The sequence below is a fragment of the Patiria miniata genome, unplaced genomic scaffold (genome assembly GCF_015706575.1).
Source record: "Patiria miniata isolate m_02_andy unplaced genomic scaffold, ASM1570657v1 HiC_scaffold_17, whole genome shotgun sequence".
Taxonomy (NCBI): Eukaryota; Metazoa; Echinodermata; class Asteroidea; order Valvatida; family Asterinidae; genus Patiria; species Patiria miniata.
In genome coordinates, this window is record NW_024037055.1 from 8,256,614 (window position 1) to 8,272,993 (window position 16,380).

General features: G+C 43.0%; 1 protein-coding gene across 4 annotated transcripts in view; it reads left to right on the forward strand.

Moving 5' to 3' along the window:
• Positions 1-16,380, forward strand: part of LOC119723736 (probable ubiquitin carboxyl-terminal hydrolase FAF-X) — a 51,761-nt gene that overhangs the window by 30,769 nt on the left and 4,612 nt on the right. For all 4 annotated transcript variants that reach the window (XM_038194554.1, XM_038194556.1, XM_038194555.1 and 1 more), the window contains 20 exons: positions 209-355; positions 1,563-1,709; positions 2,398-2,608; positions 2,799-3,022; positions 4,503-4,687; positions 5,266-5,439; positions 5,829-5,970; positions 6,731-6,816; positions 6,952-7,043; positions 8,259-8,400; positions 8,550-8,622; positions 9,019-9,083; positions 9,834-9,943; positions 10,595-10,767; positions 11,304-11,395; positions 12,909-13,050; positions 13,328-13,400; positions 14,377-14,528; positions 15,051-15,224; positions 15,603-15,764. In XM_038194554.1, the coding sequence (XP_038050482.1) occupies positions 209-355; positions 1,563-1,709; positions 2,398-2,608; positions 2,799-3,022; positions 4,503-4,687; positions 5,266-5,439; positions 5,829-5,970; positions 6,731-6,816; positions 6,952-7,043; positions 8,259-8,400; positions 8,550-8,622; positions 9,019-9,083; positions 9,834-9,943; positions 10,595-10,767; positions 11,304-11,395; positions 12,909-13,050; positions 13,328-13,400; positions 14,377-14,528; positions 15,051-15,224; positions 15,603-15,764 (2,766 nt within the window). The remainder of the gene's footprint in view (positions 1-208; positions 356-1,562; positions 1,710-2,397; positions 2,609-2,798; positions 3,023-4,502; positions 4,688-5,265; positions 5,440-5,828; positions 5,971-6,730; positions 6,817-6,951; positions 7,044-8,258; positions 8,401-8,549; positions 8,623-9,018; positions 9,084-9,833; positions 9,944-10,594; positions 10,768-11,303; positions 11,396-12,908; positions 13,051-13,327; positions 13,401-14,376; positions 14,529-15,050; positions 15,225-15,602; positions 15,765-16,380) is intronic.

A 16,380-nucleotide genomic window follows, 5' to 3' on the forward strand; every position in this document is an offset into this window, starting at 1 on the left:
GACTTCCCAGTTGCATGCCTGGATTTAGTTTACTAATAAGGGCGTTCTTAAATGCCGATTATTATTATTATTATTATTTGGTTACGTTGATTTGAATGGGAAAAAAATCAAGATGACTGCAACATGATAATGGTCTGTTGGTCTTATTCCTTTTGGTTCACTTTGGTACTTGATTTTCTAACTTGGCCAATTTTCTTTTTTTGTGCAGAGCACCGTCAAGGATAACTCCAGGCACTGCTCCGAGTACTTCTCCCTTCTCTGTCGCCTGCTGAACTACGCCTTCGCCACCAGCACTGCCATGCCCAACGCCGAGATCCTGCTGAACAATGAGATCGACTGGATCAAGAAAATCAGGGTAAGCAAAGTGAAAAAGTAGAGACAAAAACATCAGCTGTCTTTTGAATTCGGCTGATTCACAATGCAGTGCGCCACCAAGAGTTTGCCACGGAGAGTTCATTTTTCCCAGTGCATTGTGGGAGATAGTCGACAAATTCGCAGCGCGGGACATTTGAAATTGTTCGTTTTTCCGGTTAGTAGTTTCGTAAGCGTATGATTCGAGTATCTGGTGGCCCTTTTCTTTTCTTTTTATCAATATGGTGTTTTTTGTAAGGCGGCAGAACGCTATGCCCCAGTCTATAACAAATAAGCTCAAGTTGTCTATTGACACTCGTTCAAATGGGCCATGTTTTGTCGGACGTAAACTTGAAAAATGGACTCTCATTCATTTTTCCCAGTGCATTGTGGGAGATGGTTGACAAATTCGCAGCGCGGGACATTTGAAATTGTTAGCTTTTCAAGTCAGTAGTTTCGTAAGCGTATGATTCGAGTATCTGTTTACCCTTTTCTTTTTATCAATATGGTGTTTTTTTGTAAGGCGGCAGAACGCTATGCCCCAATCTATTTATATAACAAATTAGCTCAAGTTGTCTACTGACACTCTTTCAAATGGGCCACGTTTTGTCGACCGTAAACTTGAAAAATGGACTCTCCATGGCAAACTCCTGGTGGCTGTGCATTGTGAATCGACGGTAGGAGTTTTGGGGTAAAATCGGGCATGCAACTTTTCCTTGGATCTGCTGATTTCCTCGTATTTTACTTCTCATGAATGCCATTACAAGTTGAAAACACTGGACAAAGTCTTGTGTGGTTTGGAGTTTCCTCATTTTTCCTAAATTCCCAGTTGCATGCCTGTAAAATTTAGTGTTGAAAAGTTGAAGAAAAACGTAGGATTGAAATTTGACACGCCAATTTGGACTTGATCTTTCAACATGTAGACTGCAAATTCCGATGTTCGATCTACTAATTTGTCAAACCTGAAATTGATATTGTCTAGGAATTATTGTGAAGCTGTCTCAGTCAGTCTTTTGAGGGTTCGTTATAACGGGCATTTTTGCTGGACTTGGAAAGGCCAGCCATTTTGTCCTGACTGACTGACTTTCAGATCCAGGGCGACAAGCCATCTTGTTTAAGCATGCCTTGGTTTTTGCAATCAAAATTATAAGTATCGAAAACCGACGCAAGACTTGTTCAGTGGTAACCTGTAATCCACCTTGTATGCGTAGGATGTGGTGCTGAGTACCGGGGAGAATTTCTGCGAGGAGGGTCTACTGGAGGGCCATCTAGGCATCACCAAGGAGCTGCTGGCGTTCATGACGTCTGAGAAGAAACACCAAGTGGGTTCTAAGAAGGACGGCTGCCAGCTCATCAAGGTGAGAATATCATGGAATAGTCAACTTGTGAACTGAAACTGCTAAGGACAAAAATTTACTCAGCATAGATGAAATTTTGCTTAGCGAATACAGGTTACCGGTCAAAATGTAACTGGTTCCCTGCAGAATGAAAAAAATGCTTTTCAAGTTAAAGGGAATATACATCATTTGCCTTTGCTGTAATTTTCAGTAATGGATGGAATTGGGGGGTTGGAAATATATAGCAAATATAGTTACACTGACTTTTTTGAGGTTTTGGGTTCAAAAATGCTATAAAAACCAGGAAAAACAATCATTTTCCTGTAGTCTGGTTCCCTGACTCCATTTAAGAAGAAACAGAGCAGTTTACATACATTGGGGAATTGTAAGGTCAGGGAACCAGTCTAGCAAACATGTGCGATGGTCAATTGGGGCCAGTATTTGAAAAAAAGCCAGTTTTTTCCAACGCTGGTCGGCTGATCAGCATTGGAAATTGATACAAAAATACCACTTTTCTTGAAAATGACAGTATACCAGGTGCCATGATTTTACAGGATGCTTTACACTGTCATTCACTAACAGTCCAGCAAGGTATTTCAAAATGATTTGGTAGTTTTATTTTTTGACGTTTTCAAATGTTGTATTTTCCCTTTAAACCTTTCATTCCATAATTTTTTTTCCCCCCTTTTTTGGTCATTGTTCCCTACAGGAGCTAATGGAAGATTTCCTCTTCCCGGCCTCCAAGATCGTCGTCCAGACGCGCAAGAACGGTGCCGAGACGCCGCTGGATCCCATCCGCCCAATCTGCCACACACCGCCCACCACCAACGCCGCGTTTGACCTCTTGGTGGCGCTCTGCAACAACTGCGTGCCTAACCTGCGCATGGTGGCCGACACGCTGACCGATATGTACTACTCGGGTAGGTTGTCCTGAAGTGTCGGAACGCTTCGTAAATTTAGAAAATTAATGTGAATTTGTAAAACTTCTGAATTTCAACACCGTTGATTGGCCACTTTTGGAATCTACAATATTGAATGTTATTGACTCCTTAGTTCCTGGGCGGTTTTGTTACAGAAAATACAATTTCTGACTCTTTTTTTCTTTGGCAGGCACGGAGCCACCGCTAGCAGAGTGGGAGTACCTACCACCAGTCGGCCCAAGACCCAACAACGGCTACGTCGGCTTGAAGAATGCCGGCGCCACGTGCTATATGAACTCTGTTCTCCAGCAGCTGTACATGGTGCCCGATATCCGATTGGCCATTCTCGCTTCGGAGGGGGCAGCCACAGACCAGGACGAGGACTTCTCTGGGGATGAGAAGCAGGACACAGAGGTGAGAATGCCCCCCGGGAATTTCAAAAGCGTCATTTCCAAATAAGTCCTTTGCTATTATTTGACAAAAGTATTCTTCTAGAACTTGGAGGGGAAAAAATAGTTGATGGGTGATCCATGAATGCCATTTTGACTTGAACTCGCAGAAAAGAAAAATTGGATGGTGATCCATGAATGCCATTTTGACTTGAACTCGCAGAAAAGAAAAATTGTATGGTGATCCATGAATGCCATTTTGACTTGAATTAGCAGGAAACAAAATTTGGATGGTAATTCATGAATACCATTTTGACGTCAACTCATTTGAAAGAAAAATTGGATGGTGATCCATGATTGCCATTTTGACTTGAATTTGCAAGAAACAAAAAGTGGATGGTGAGCCATGATTGCCATTTGACTTGAACTGGCAGGAACGAAAAATTGGATGGTGATCCATGAATGCCATTTTGACTTGAACTTGCAGGAAAGAAAAATTGGATGGTGATCCATGAATGCCATTTTGACTTGAACTGGTAGGAAACAAAATTTGGATGGTAATTCATGAATGCCATTTTGACGTCAACTCGTTTGAAAGAAAGATTGGATGGTGATTCATGATTGTCATTTTGACTTGAACTTGCAGGAAAGAAAAATTGGATGGTGATCCATGAATGCCATTTTGACTTAAACAGGTTTGAAAGCAAAATTGGATGGTGATTGATGATTACCAGTTTGACTTGAATTTCGCTGGAGGGAAAAATTGGATGGTGATTCATGATTGCCATTTTGACTTGAACTGGCAGGAACGAAAAATTGGATGGTGATCCACGATTGCCATTTTGACTTAAATTCGCAGGAAACGAAAATTGGATGGTGAGCCACGATTACCAGTTTGACTTGAATTTCGCTGGGAGGAAAAATTGGATGGTGACTCATGATTGCCATTTTTCAGGTTTTCAGCTCCCTTGAAGGAAGTCATGAAAAATTAGGAGACCGCCAATAGGGCTCGTTCAATGACGGCCATTTCTGTAGGAGAAGTGCAACTGCGTATTTTACACAATCTAGCACGCATTGCGCAGTGTTGAAAATGTTCCATTCCTGCGCGATTGTTGCTCGAAATGTGCTCGAAATACGACGCAGCTGATGCCCGTTATGCAAGTTGACGCTCAAAAAGCCGATGCACGTGGATGGTATGTAGGAAATGACGCCATTTGAACGAGACTTATAAAGGGCTTGAAAGCTCAGTTGATAGGGTACTGGAACACTATTCCAGATTTCACAGGTTCCAATCCCGCTGCAGTAAAAAATTTGGCTTGGTTGATGGAGCACCAGTAACGCGATCCCAAGTTCAGGAGTTCAATTCCATCGCCATATAAAAAAAAATTGTAGCTTAGTTGATAGAGCACTGGAACGGTATTCCAGAGTTCACTTGGTTCAAGTCCCACTCAAGTCAATCTTTTTCATTCAATCTTTTTTTTTTGATTGACTTGCGATTTTAACAGACCAACATCGATGTGGGTGATTCAGAGCACGGCGGCAGCCCCGAGGGGCAGACCAACTTGTCCAAGCAGGAGGAGAGGAAGGAGTATAACCTCTGCGTCCTGAAGCAGGTCCAGGCGATCTTTGGTCACCTCTCGGAGAGCAAGCTCCAGTACTACATCCCTAGAGGGTTCTGGAAGCATTTCAAGTGAGTGAACTGGAGTTGTCGAGGATCCAAAGTATGGCTTTCGAGGAGGGAACCTTCAGTCAAATTTTCCTTGACCGTCTTTGGTCAAAGCGTTATAACTACATCCCAAGAAGGTTCTGAAAGCCTTTGTAGTACCTGATTGGGACTTATCTAGGATCTAAGGCATGGCTTTTAGAAGGTATAATCTTTGGCCACATTTTTCTTGACCATCTGTGGTCATCTATGTGAGTTCCAAGCTCTATTACTACATCCCAAGAAGGTTCTGGAAGCCTTTATGGTACCTGAACGGGACTCATCTAGGATCTAAGGCATTGCTTCTGAGGGCAGAACCTTTGGTCAAAATGTTCCTGAACCATTTTTGGTTTTGTCTCGGAGAGCAAGCTGTAGTACTACATCTCATGAAGGTTCTGGAAGCCTTTCTAGTCAGTGAACAGGACCTATCCAGGATCCAAGGCATGGCTTTCGACGAGGGAACCTTCAGTCAAATTTTCCTAGACCAGCTTTGGTTGTGTCTCAGAATACAGACCTCAAGTACAACATCTGCATTATGCTTTCCTTTTCGTATTTTCTTGTCTCAGATTGTGGGGGGAGCCAGTCAACCTCAGAGAGCAACACGACGCTCTAGAGTTCTTCAATAGTCTAGTGGACAGCCTTGACGACGCCCTCAAGGCCTTTGGGGCCAACGCCGTCTTTGCCAAAGTCCTGGGCGGCTCCTTTGCAGACCAGAAAATCTGTAAAGACTGCCCTCACAGGTAGGTTAAGTCTTTCAAAAATCTTCCTCCGAAGTCTTGCTGTAACTTTGGTCGCCTGTGCCCCTTGAAGTCTGCTCACATTCTGTAAACATTGTTTATCAGCGGCACAATTTACACTAACAGCAATTTTCCTCTTATTTGTACATATGCATCATTCATTGAACCTTAACATTTTCATCTCATAATATAGCTTTCAATTTTCAAACAATTGAAAATGATAATATAAATTTAAAATTGACAATATAAAATTATAATGCCTCCCTTAACATTACTTTCATTTTTTTTATCTTGTAATAAGCTTATTAATTTAATTTTAGAGTATAATTTGAAATTATAATGGGACAGAAATGTCTTTCAAATTGTAAATGATTACTATTTTGTGTGCGTAGGTATTCCCGGGAAGAATCCTTCACCACCCTGAATGTAGATATCCGTAATCACCAGAACCTCATCGACTCGCTAGAACAGTACGTCAAGGGAGACCTGCTAGAGGGCGCCAACGCCTACCACTGCGAGAAATGCAACAAAAAGGTCAGCTACGGGACACCCCAGTATTGGCCGCAGCATTGTGGCAACCCCCCCTCCCCCTGGCCCAAAATAAGAGTTGTCCCCAAAAGGCTTAAAGGGAATGTACATCATTGGCTTTTGCTGTAATTTTTCAGAAATGAACTATTTGAGGGGTTACTATAATAGATCAAATATTGTTACACTGACATGTTTGAAGTTTTGTTTTTCGAAAATGCTGAAAAATCAAGAAAAACACAAAATGGTGGAGTAGTCTGGTTCCCCGACTCCACTAAAGATAAAATGGATCAATTTATAGATGCTGGAAAATTGTAAGGTAAGGGAACCAGTCTACCTGGCCTGCACCCGTTCATAAACATGTAACCAATAGCAAACAAAATTTGGACTGAAAAAATGGTAAATTTGGAGGAGAAGTTGAAAAATAGTTAGGTTTTTCCAACGGTGGTCAGCCGATCACCGTTGGAAATTTATACAAAAATACCATTTTCTTGAAAATGACTTCACACCAGGTGCCATAATTTTACAGGATGCTTTAGACTGTCAGTTACCAACATCCTAGTAAGGTATTTCGTAAACACTTGGTAGTTCTATTTTTCGATGTTTGCAAATGTTGTATATTCCCTTTAAGCTCACAAATTTGCTGAATACCAACCAAAAAAATTGGCTTGGATAGTCATTAGTTGACACTATTCTTGTTGACCATTTTTACTTTTTTTAATTAGGATTCTAAGTATTGACAGATTTTCCCCGGCAATTTAATTTTCAGGTCGATACTGTCAAGAGGTTGTGTATCAAGAAGCTACCGAGCGTCTTAGCAATCCAGTTGAAGCGGTTCGACTACGATTGGGAAAGGTGAGTAGGAGACGGTTGAGATGTGAAGATGCGGTGCAAAAAAACTGAGATTTTCTTTGAGAATCCTTTGGTTCCGTGAAGGAAATTCAAAAGTTAAAGCTGTGATTCTTTCTGTCTTTCTTCTGGACATTTCAGGGAATGTGCAATAAAATTCAACGACTACTTTGAGTTTCCCCGCGAGTTTGACATGGACCCGTACACCGTGGCAGGACTCGCCAAAATAGAAGGTAAGCAGTCAACGATAATGACAGGGAGGATAAGAGTAAGGGATGGGGCCACTGGTTTGGGATAATGGGACCATACATTTTAGTAGCTGGGACCATGGTTTGAGGAATGAGAACCATGCGTTTTACGAATAAGGATCATTTCTCATCCAGGGCTTTGAAAACATGAACACAGGTTATGGAATGAGAACCATAGTAATGGAGTGAAAGCCATGGGCTGTGAGGGTTTGTAGAATAGGTTGAGAAATTGGAACCATGGGATATGGAATGAGGACCAAAGTAATGGAGTGGGACCATGGGCTGTGAGGTTTTGTAGGATAGATTGAGGAATTGGAACCATGGGTTATGGAATCAGGACCATAGTAATGGAATGGGACCATGGGCTGTGAGGTTTTGTAGAATAGGTTGAGGAATTGGAACCATGGGTTATGGAATGAGGACCATAGTAATGGAGTGGGGACCATGGGCTGTGAGGGTTTGTAGAATAGGTTGAGGAATTGGAACCATGGGTTATGGAATGAGAACCATAGTAATGGAGTGGGGACCATGGGCTGTGAGGGTTTGTGTAATAGGTTGAGGAATTGGAACCATGGGTTATGGAATGAGGACCATAGTAATGGAGTGGGGACCATGGGCTGTGAGGGTTTGTATAATAGGTTGAGGAATTGGAACCATGGGTTATGGAATGAGGACCATAGTAATGGAGTGGGGACCATGGGTTGTGAGGGTTTGTATAATAGGTCAAGGAATTGGAACCATGGGTTATGGAATGAGGACCATAATAATGGAGTGGGGACCATGGGCTGTGAGGGTTTGTATAATAGGTTGAGGAATTGGAACCATGGGTTATGGAATGAGGACCATAGAAATGGAGTGGGGACCATGGGTTGTGAGGGTTTGTATAATAGGTCAAGGAATTGGAACCATGGGTTTGATAGAGATGGACCACGGATTTGTGGGATATCACTCTTAGTTGGGAAATGGAGACAATGGGTTGGAGAGTCGGGACCATGGATTGTTGAGAATTGTAGATAGGTTGTAGTCAAACCTTTCACAAAACAAATCACAAGCCCATCACAGTTAAGTTCGCTTTGATAAAGGGATAAATTGTGACAGAAAAGCATTGTGATGGACTTTGTGATGACTTCGCAGCCACTGGGAGGGGACAGCTGTTGGTTTAAGTAATAACGCTTGCGTATTATTCTAACCTACCTCCAGGCGAAGTGATTCATGACGAGCGAGAGAGCAGCGACGAGAATGAGGAAGAGACGTCCCACAGTACCAGGTACCGGCTAGTAGGCGTGGTGGTACACAGCGGCCAGGCTAGCGGGGGGCATTACTACTCCTACATCCTACAGAGGTAAGTCCAGCAGAGGAGCCAAAAAACTTCGTAAGCTTTGAGAGTCTGAAGCACTCATGTTCCAAACAAAACATTGGTGGGGAGAGCAGTTTATCCAACAGAGGGCAGCAAATAACAACTGAGGTGTTTTTTTTCCTTCTTCTTGACAGGAATGACAGTAACGGGAAGTGGTACAAATTTGATGACGGGGAGGTGACGGAATGTCGCATGGACGATGACGAGGTAGGCAATATCTGTCTTCATTCTCATTATCTTGGGTGGCATGGGTGGCTTGTGCGTAAAGCGCTCGCCTCTCACCAAGGTGACCACGGTTCGAATCCTGGCCGCGGATCGCATGTGAGTAGAGTTGTGCGTTGGTTCTCTCCTGTGCCACGAGGTTTTTTTCCGGACGCTCCGGTTTTCCTCCCTCCGGAAAAATCAAACACTTTCGATCTCAGGCTGTGCTCCGTGGTCATATATGGGTCGATGTGGCCGGCAGCCATAGGCGCCTTTACATGCCAGCGGCCTGACCATGTTGTAGCCACGTCCTTCGCAATTCAGCATACCAGCTGCGAGTAAGGATGATTAGCCTCCCAAATTATTATTATTATTATTATATTTCTTTCTTTTCTTCGACAGGAAATGAAGAACCAGTGTTTTGGTGGAGAGTACATGGGTGAAGTCTTTGACCACATGCTCAAGAGGTAAAGACAGCAATCTCAATTTTTTTTTTATAAATGGGGACAACGCCTAGTACCAAATAACAGTTGCTATTACATTAAGCTTAGTTCATATTTGACAAAAATGCACAATAAATGCAGATGCACATTTGTGACGAACAAAACTTAAAGCTATAGTCCATCATTTGTAATTTGTGCATTTTGTTCGTTTGAAGCAACAAAAGGGTTCAAAATCTAATGAAGGATACTGAACAACTAACCTGATGAAGTTTCAGCTAAGCTTCAGCTGTACATTCTGAGAAAAACGGCATTCTAAGATCTCAATTTCAAATCAAAGTTACTGAATCATGTTTTGAATTGTTTTGAATTGCAGCTATACGCGACGTAGCGCACTGATCCGACGAATTATAACAATCGCGCGCGCGTGTGCGTCGTTCCAATACTTGTGCGCGCTGCGCTGAATAAAAAAAGAACTACTAATTTAAATTTTCCTACGGTGCTTCACTGTTGGAAATGCCTTCTTTCGTTGATTACTTCAAAATGACAGCTTCCCAGAAGGAATAATTTCACAGGGAGTTTAGTTCCCTTACTATCTTTCAACCAAGTTTGTTTTTCAACAATAATTACGCCAGTTACTTTTCGGATGGCTGCAGATGATGGACTATAGCTTTAACACAGTGTGTCTTGACGTGGAATTTGCTTTGTGTTTGCATATTTATGGATTGAACATTGACCTTTAATATATCAAGCTTTGTTTTCCTCCAAATCATCCAGGATGTCGTACAGGAGGCAAAAGCGCTGGTGGAACGCCTACATTCTGTTTTACGAGCGCATGGACCCGCCCAAGAAGGACTTGGAAAAGGCCATCGAAAATCTCACTATCAGTAAGTGTTTGTCCATCGAAGAATAGTTTCTACAGGTGGATTCGAACCTACAAGTTCTGATATCCCGTTATAGTGCTCAACCAACTGAGCTGTCTAGTCGGTGTCATCTACTGGCCCCTCTCTGTTGGGTAAATTAACTGTTGGTAGACCACTGGAACTGCAGTTTGATGGTCTAGGGTTCATGTCCAGGATAATTCCCTCTTTTTGTATTAACGCTCAGCTCAAAAGTGAGTGACCACACGATATAATTTGTGTGTTCTTACTCAGAATATGTTAGATAACATAGTTGTTGGTACTTTACCGGAACTGCAGTTTGATGGTGTAGGGTTCATATTCATGACAATTTCCACTTTCCTATATTAATGTTCACACAATATCGTTGTGTTCTTACTCAGAATACGTTAGATAACACAGTTGTTGGTACTTCACTGGAACTGCAGTTTGATGGTCTAGGGTTCATGTTCACAATCATTCCCACTTTTTTATATATTAATGTTGAGCTCCACAGTGAGTGATCACACAATATCTTTGTGTTTTCCTACTCAGAGTACGTTGGGAAAAAAAAACAGTTGTTGGTAGACCACCAGAACTGCAGTCCAGTGGTCTTGTGTTCACATCCACATTGAGTCGATTTTTGTTTATAATCTGCAGCTCCAAAGATCCTAATGAAGATGCCAGCTTCCATCCAGCGTCGGGTGAGGCGGCAGAACATCCAGTTTATGCACAGTCGCATGCAGTACAGCATTGAGTATTTCCTGTTCATTCGCAAGCTGGTCACGTGCAACGCTGCGCTCTTCAATATACCCCAGGGACAGGAACAGCTGGTATGGTTGCGCAGATTTTTATTTATTTTTTTTTTTTTTTTTGTTCTCCTTTTTTTCCCAAGAATTTTCTGATTTCAAGAATAAGTCAATTCAAAGGACGGGAACAGTTAGGGTGGTGGGGAATTTATTTTATTTTATTAATTTTTTTTTTTTGATCCAGGATTTTCTGATTTTCAAGACTTACTAAGGTAAAGCTTGAGGGATGGGACAGTGTGTTTGCACAGATTCTTAATTTTTTCAGATATTAATTTTTCCAAGGAATTTTTCTCAATTGAATGCTTTTCAAAGGCATTTTATTACAAAGGGATACACAAGATGAAAATGGAAGAATTGTTTTTATAGTGAGGACAATGCTACCTCAGCTCAGCAATTGAGAACACTAAAATGTCATCATGTTAAGTTTGAAACGGGAGTGAATTTATGCGTATCACAATAAATTTACAGATCGGGAGTCTTCCTTTGAATTAAAAAGTCACGCATAATAAAACGTTGGACACAGTTTTTAAGCAAATGGAAACTTTCTTCTCATCCCCAAGGGTCCGGAGGCAGAGGAGTTGTCCATGATCAGTATTCAGCTGGCGTCTCGATTCTTGTTCAGCGTCGGTTTTCACACCAAGAAAACGCTACGGTGAGAGCCGGTTACCCGTAGCCCTAAGATAAATTCAACCTTCCACTGCCCCCACCAGGGTGACCATTTTAGCCGATTTTCGGCTAACTTTGACAGATTTTTTGTTAAAAAACGAGCTTGACAGAAAATTTGACAGAATGGAATTTTTTTGGCAGATTTCTGGCAGAATTCTGCAAAATTGGTTATTTAACAGAAAAACATAGCAAATTTGAAAAAAAATGGTACATTTGTTTAAAAAAGCTTCAACTTCACTGGGAACCGGACTTCGTATTGACGCAACCGCGTTTTGCCTGAAATAATTGCGTAAATTTCAAATTTACGCAATATAATTTCATAACATTTAATTATGTGACTATAGATTGTTTATAATGTTATTTGAACCTTAATTAAGGAAATACTACAAATCTGCATGTGATTTTAAGTGTTTATATTGTATTTCGAGTAATTCTGGGGAATTTGGCAGATTTGTGATAAATCTGACAGATTTTTGAAGGGCACTTAGCAGAATTTGGCCATGACCTTACGGTCAGCCTGGCCCCCCACTTCCCCCTCCTCCACACCTCCCAGTGGAAATTCTTGAGACAACCTGCTGAATCTTAAGAAATCCCACAGTTGAAAGAAAGCGCCATTCCCTCGATTCCAACAGAATCTGATATCCTCAACAAGAAGCAAAGCTTCCGGACTTGTTCCGGGTGGAATCATTCACTTTGTCCTGAAGAAACTCTGCATTTGTCCCGGACATTTCTCGAGGAAAGTTTCATCGGCAACTGCGTTACTGGCCAGTGCTGATAACTTCATTGCGGGGAAGTTGTTCAGAATCCTGCATTTTTTTACCCAATACGATGTCCGCAACTTGTGCAGAACTCGTCCTGGATATGCATTGAGGCGGGCCCTAAATCAGGCATTCCCCAACCCCTTCTACCCTGAAATTGGTATAAACAGGAAGCTTGTTCTTCAGCAAAAAAATGATTGAAGCAATTTTTAGAAAGTCTTTCAGACAGCTTTTATTGTTGCTCATAAATGTACTTTCATCATAAGGAATTGATATTTTCAAAGCAGCCAGCACGCCATGAAATTCGGGCGATTCACAATGCAGTGCGCCACCAAGAGTTGGCCATGGAGAGTCAACTTTACAAGTTTACGGTCGACAAAATATGGCCCATTTGAGTGAGTGTCAGTAGACACTTGAGCTAATTTGTTATAGATTGGGGCATAGCGTTCTGCCGCCTTACCAAAAATCACCATAGTGATACAAAGAAAAGAAAAGGGCAAACACATACTCAAATCATATGGTTATGAAACTGCTGACCGGAAAAAACGAACAATTTCAAATGTCCCGCGCTGCGAATTTGTCGACCATCTCCCACAATGCACTGGGAAAAATGAACTCTCCGTGGCAAACTATTGGTGGCGCTCTGCATTGTGAATCGACCCGAATTGGCGAGTGTTTTTACTCTCTCAGGATTTGACTTTTTCTGACATGTATAGTGACTATGATTCATTTGTTTTGCAGGGGACCGGCCACCGAGTGGTATGACGCCCTCTACGTCCTGCTACGGAGCAGCAAAAGTGTACGCCGGTGGTTTTCGCAGAACGTCCTCTTCGCGCACCCCTCGCGATTCTCCGAGTATCTACTAGAATGTCCCAGCTCTGAGGTAAACGGAACATTTTTTTCTAGGGATCATGGTGTTACCAAACGCCTTGTCCATTGTGGATGTGATCGCTTGAATTTATCTTTAGATTTCCTGATTTGCCCTTTTCTTTAAACACATACATTTCTCCCAGTCTTCCAAATTTGTGCAACTACATGTGGGTGCCATTGTTTGCCTGTACAGTGTTGGGAATATTTAAGATTCTGGACGCTGGCCAGCAAAAATACCCTAAGAAAGATAAGTTTGATGTAAATTATGGCTTTATTTCATTTTCGTGTAGGTGCGGAATGCCTTTGCTAAGATCATAGTAATTCTAGCTCACTTCTCACAGCAAGATGGACCATTCAGCCCAGGTAGGAAATTTGAACACGTTATTAATACCACGTTTAAAAAAAGTAATAATTGCAATAACAATGACGTGTCTATAAAGTCAAAGAGCAAGATCAGTGGAGGACTGTGGTTTACCATAGTTGGACTAACTTCGCTCGAACGCAGGATGGTTGGGCTCCGCTAGACGTCTATTTGGAACCGGACCACAGGGCACTGTTGCATCACTGGTTACCAATAGCGGTGCGCATCGTAATGCACAGCAGGGAACCAGGATCGAGACGCTTCGCGATGACGTTTTGACCAGCGTTTTGACTAGAAGCGTTCGCACGTCAGGGCACTGTTGCATCACTGGTTACCAATAGCAGCGCGCATCGTAATGCACAGCAGGGAACCAGGATCGAGACGTTTCGCGATTACGTTTTGACCAGCGTTTTAACTAGAGGCGCTCGCACATCAGGGCACTATTGCATCACTGGTTACCAATAGCAGCGCGCATCGTAATGCACAGCAGGGAACCAGGATCAAGATGTTTCACGATGACGTTTTGACCAGTGTTTTGACTAGAGGCGTTCGCACGTCGCAATTAGTGCGCATTTGTAGGTTAATAAGCAAAGAAAAGGTTACGTCACAAATCAACCCCTAGTCCACTAACGGTCGTCCCCCAAACTTGTTCCGAGAAATCCATTACAAGATAAGTGTCAACTTTATCCAGTTCGCGCCAGGATTATTTTGACATTGACTGGACGCAGGCGCAGGATTGTTTTTCATGAACCTCGATGCCAGACGGGTTCAGGCCGTCATCTGCGGGTAGCACACCCTGATATTTCCAACCGTGCTCGCTGTGAGCGGGTTGCAGTCAAATATTTTTGGCCTCGCACATTGCGTGTCAATCCGTCATCCGTTTTGAATACCGCCAAACGTTTGCGTATATACACGTCATCCAACGTGAACTGCTTTAGAAAGTCACAAGCTCAAGTCTGTTATTCTTTGCTCCCGTAGCGGGCCAAGCCTCGGATTCCACCAGTACCCTGAGTGACTACCTACTCCACGCTGTCCTGTCTCTCCTTAAGAAGGAAGTGTCGGAGCACGGCAGACACCTGACTCAGTACTTCCATCTCTTCCAGATGTACGCCAATCTGGGCATTCCCGAGGTGAGTCTTGTCAAAAACGCCCGTAACCTCTATCTGTGTCGCAAGATTTGGGAAAGGACTCCTACTTACGGTTTGAAAACCTGTGATATACATTTGCATTATTAAGTAACGGTTGGATCGCTGCTGCGCGTATCTTTGTGATTGCCTTATGGGCTCCGTGCGTGAACAAAAGAGGGCGCTTTTTTACCACTTTTGAGAGCTCGGGGGGGGGGGGGGGGGGGGGAGAGACACACCTTGTGCGCGTACATGGTTCGAGTGCGTATGGCGCGAAGTATGCATGACTTATTCTATTTTGACTGTACACAAAGCCATAACGTCTTCGCGTGAGCATCAAGCGTCGTCGGCAATGCGTTGGAATGTCTCTCCCAGTGGTCTCCCCAACTCTCCCTTTCATACCGATGAGGGGGTACTTGTGCACGGAGCCCATATTGACTTACGATTGTCTTGTAATTAACTTGTCTACAAGTCTGTTATCATCACAAACAACTTAAACACGAACTCCCCTTTTCTTTCTTACTTCAGAGGACACAGCTCCTGAAGCTGAACGTGCCAGCCACCTTCATGCTCGTCGCGCTGGACGAGGGGCCGGGACCGGCCATCAAGTACCAGTACGCTGAGCTAGGCAAGCTGTATTCTGTCGTCTCCCAGTTGGTCCGGTGCTGCGATGTCACCTCTCTCACCCAGTCCTCAGTCGCGGTATAAACACAACTTCCAAAGTTCTTTCTTTTCATTGACCAAATAGTATAAATTTACAAGTTTTTATTCCGAGAAAGTCAGAAATACCGGTAGAATGCGATAGTCCAATGGTTCAGTGTCCAACTCATGTTTGATGATATTTGGTTAAAAACCGTGATAGGGAGCATGGCATCGGTGTTCTTGGGCAAGACACTTTACTACAATTGCAACTCTCCACCCAGGAGTATAAGTGGGCACCTGTGAGGCTAGGGACCAGTTTGCACTGGTGTTGGATTGGCCATTACATCTTGCTTTTTGTCATATTGATGGGTTTACATCATCCCAACCATAATACATGAACATTTGGACCTGGAATTATTCTCCGCCTTTTTTTCCCAGGGTTGCGCGGCAAGAGACAACCCCCACGGCGATAACGTCTGCCTACAGCCCATCATGCCCATCCAGCAACAGGTGGCAGACCAGCTGTTCCTAAGAGGAGGCTACGTCAAGAAACTCATCGAAGACTGCAACAATTCCGATGAGACCACCAAACTTCTAAAAGTAAAAACAATTCTTAATTCCTCCGTAACCTTGCACGTGATTGTGATATTACGTCAATAGCTGTGGCAGAAAATGGTTTTTACAGAGTTTAGAACTTCCTTTTCGTTGATTGTCAGGGTATGTAGACTCCAAGATCCCGTTATTCAAAGTCACCTGGACTCTTAGATTTCAAGATACCAGTGGCCTAGAGTACTAGGATTCTAAGGTATCTGCATTTCAGGATATCTGGATTCCATGTCACTTGGATTCCCAGAAACCTGGAATTCCAGGTACCTGCATTCTGCTGCATCTGGGTTCAGGGTACCTGGATTCCAAGGCACCTGGATATTCCAAGGCACCTGGATTTTTCAAGGCACCTGGATTTTTCAAGGCACCTGGATTTTCCAAGGCACCTGGATTTTCCAAGGCACCTGGATTTTCCAAGGCGCCTGGATTTTCCAATTTTCCAAGACCCTGGATTTTCCAAGACGCCTGGATTTTCCAAGGCACCTGGATTTCCAAGGCACCTGGATTTCCAAGGCACCTGGATTTTCCAAGGCACCTGGATTTTCCAAGGCACCTGGGTTTCAGAGTAACTAAATTCCAAGACACAGACTGTCAGTCAGTTTCAGTTTAA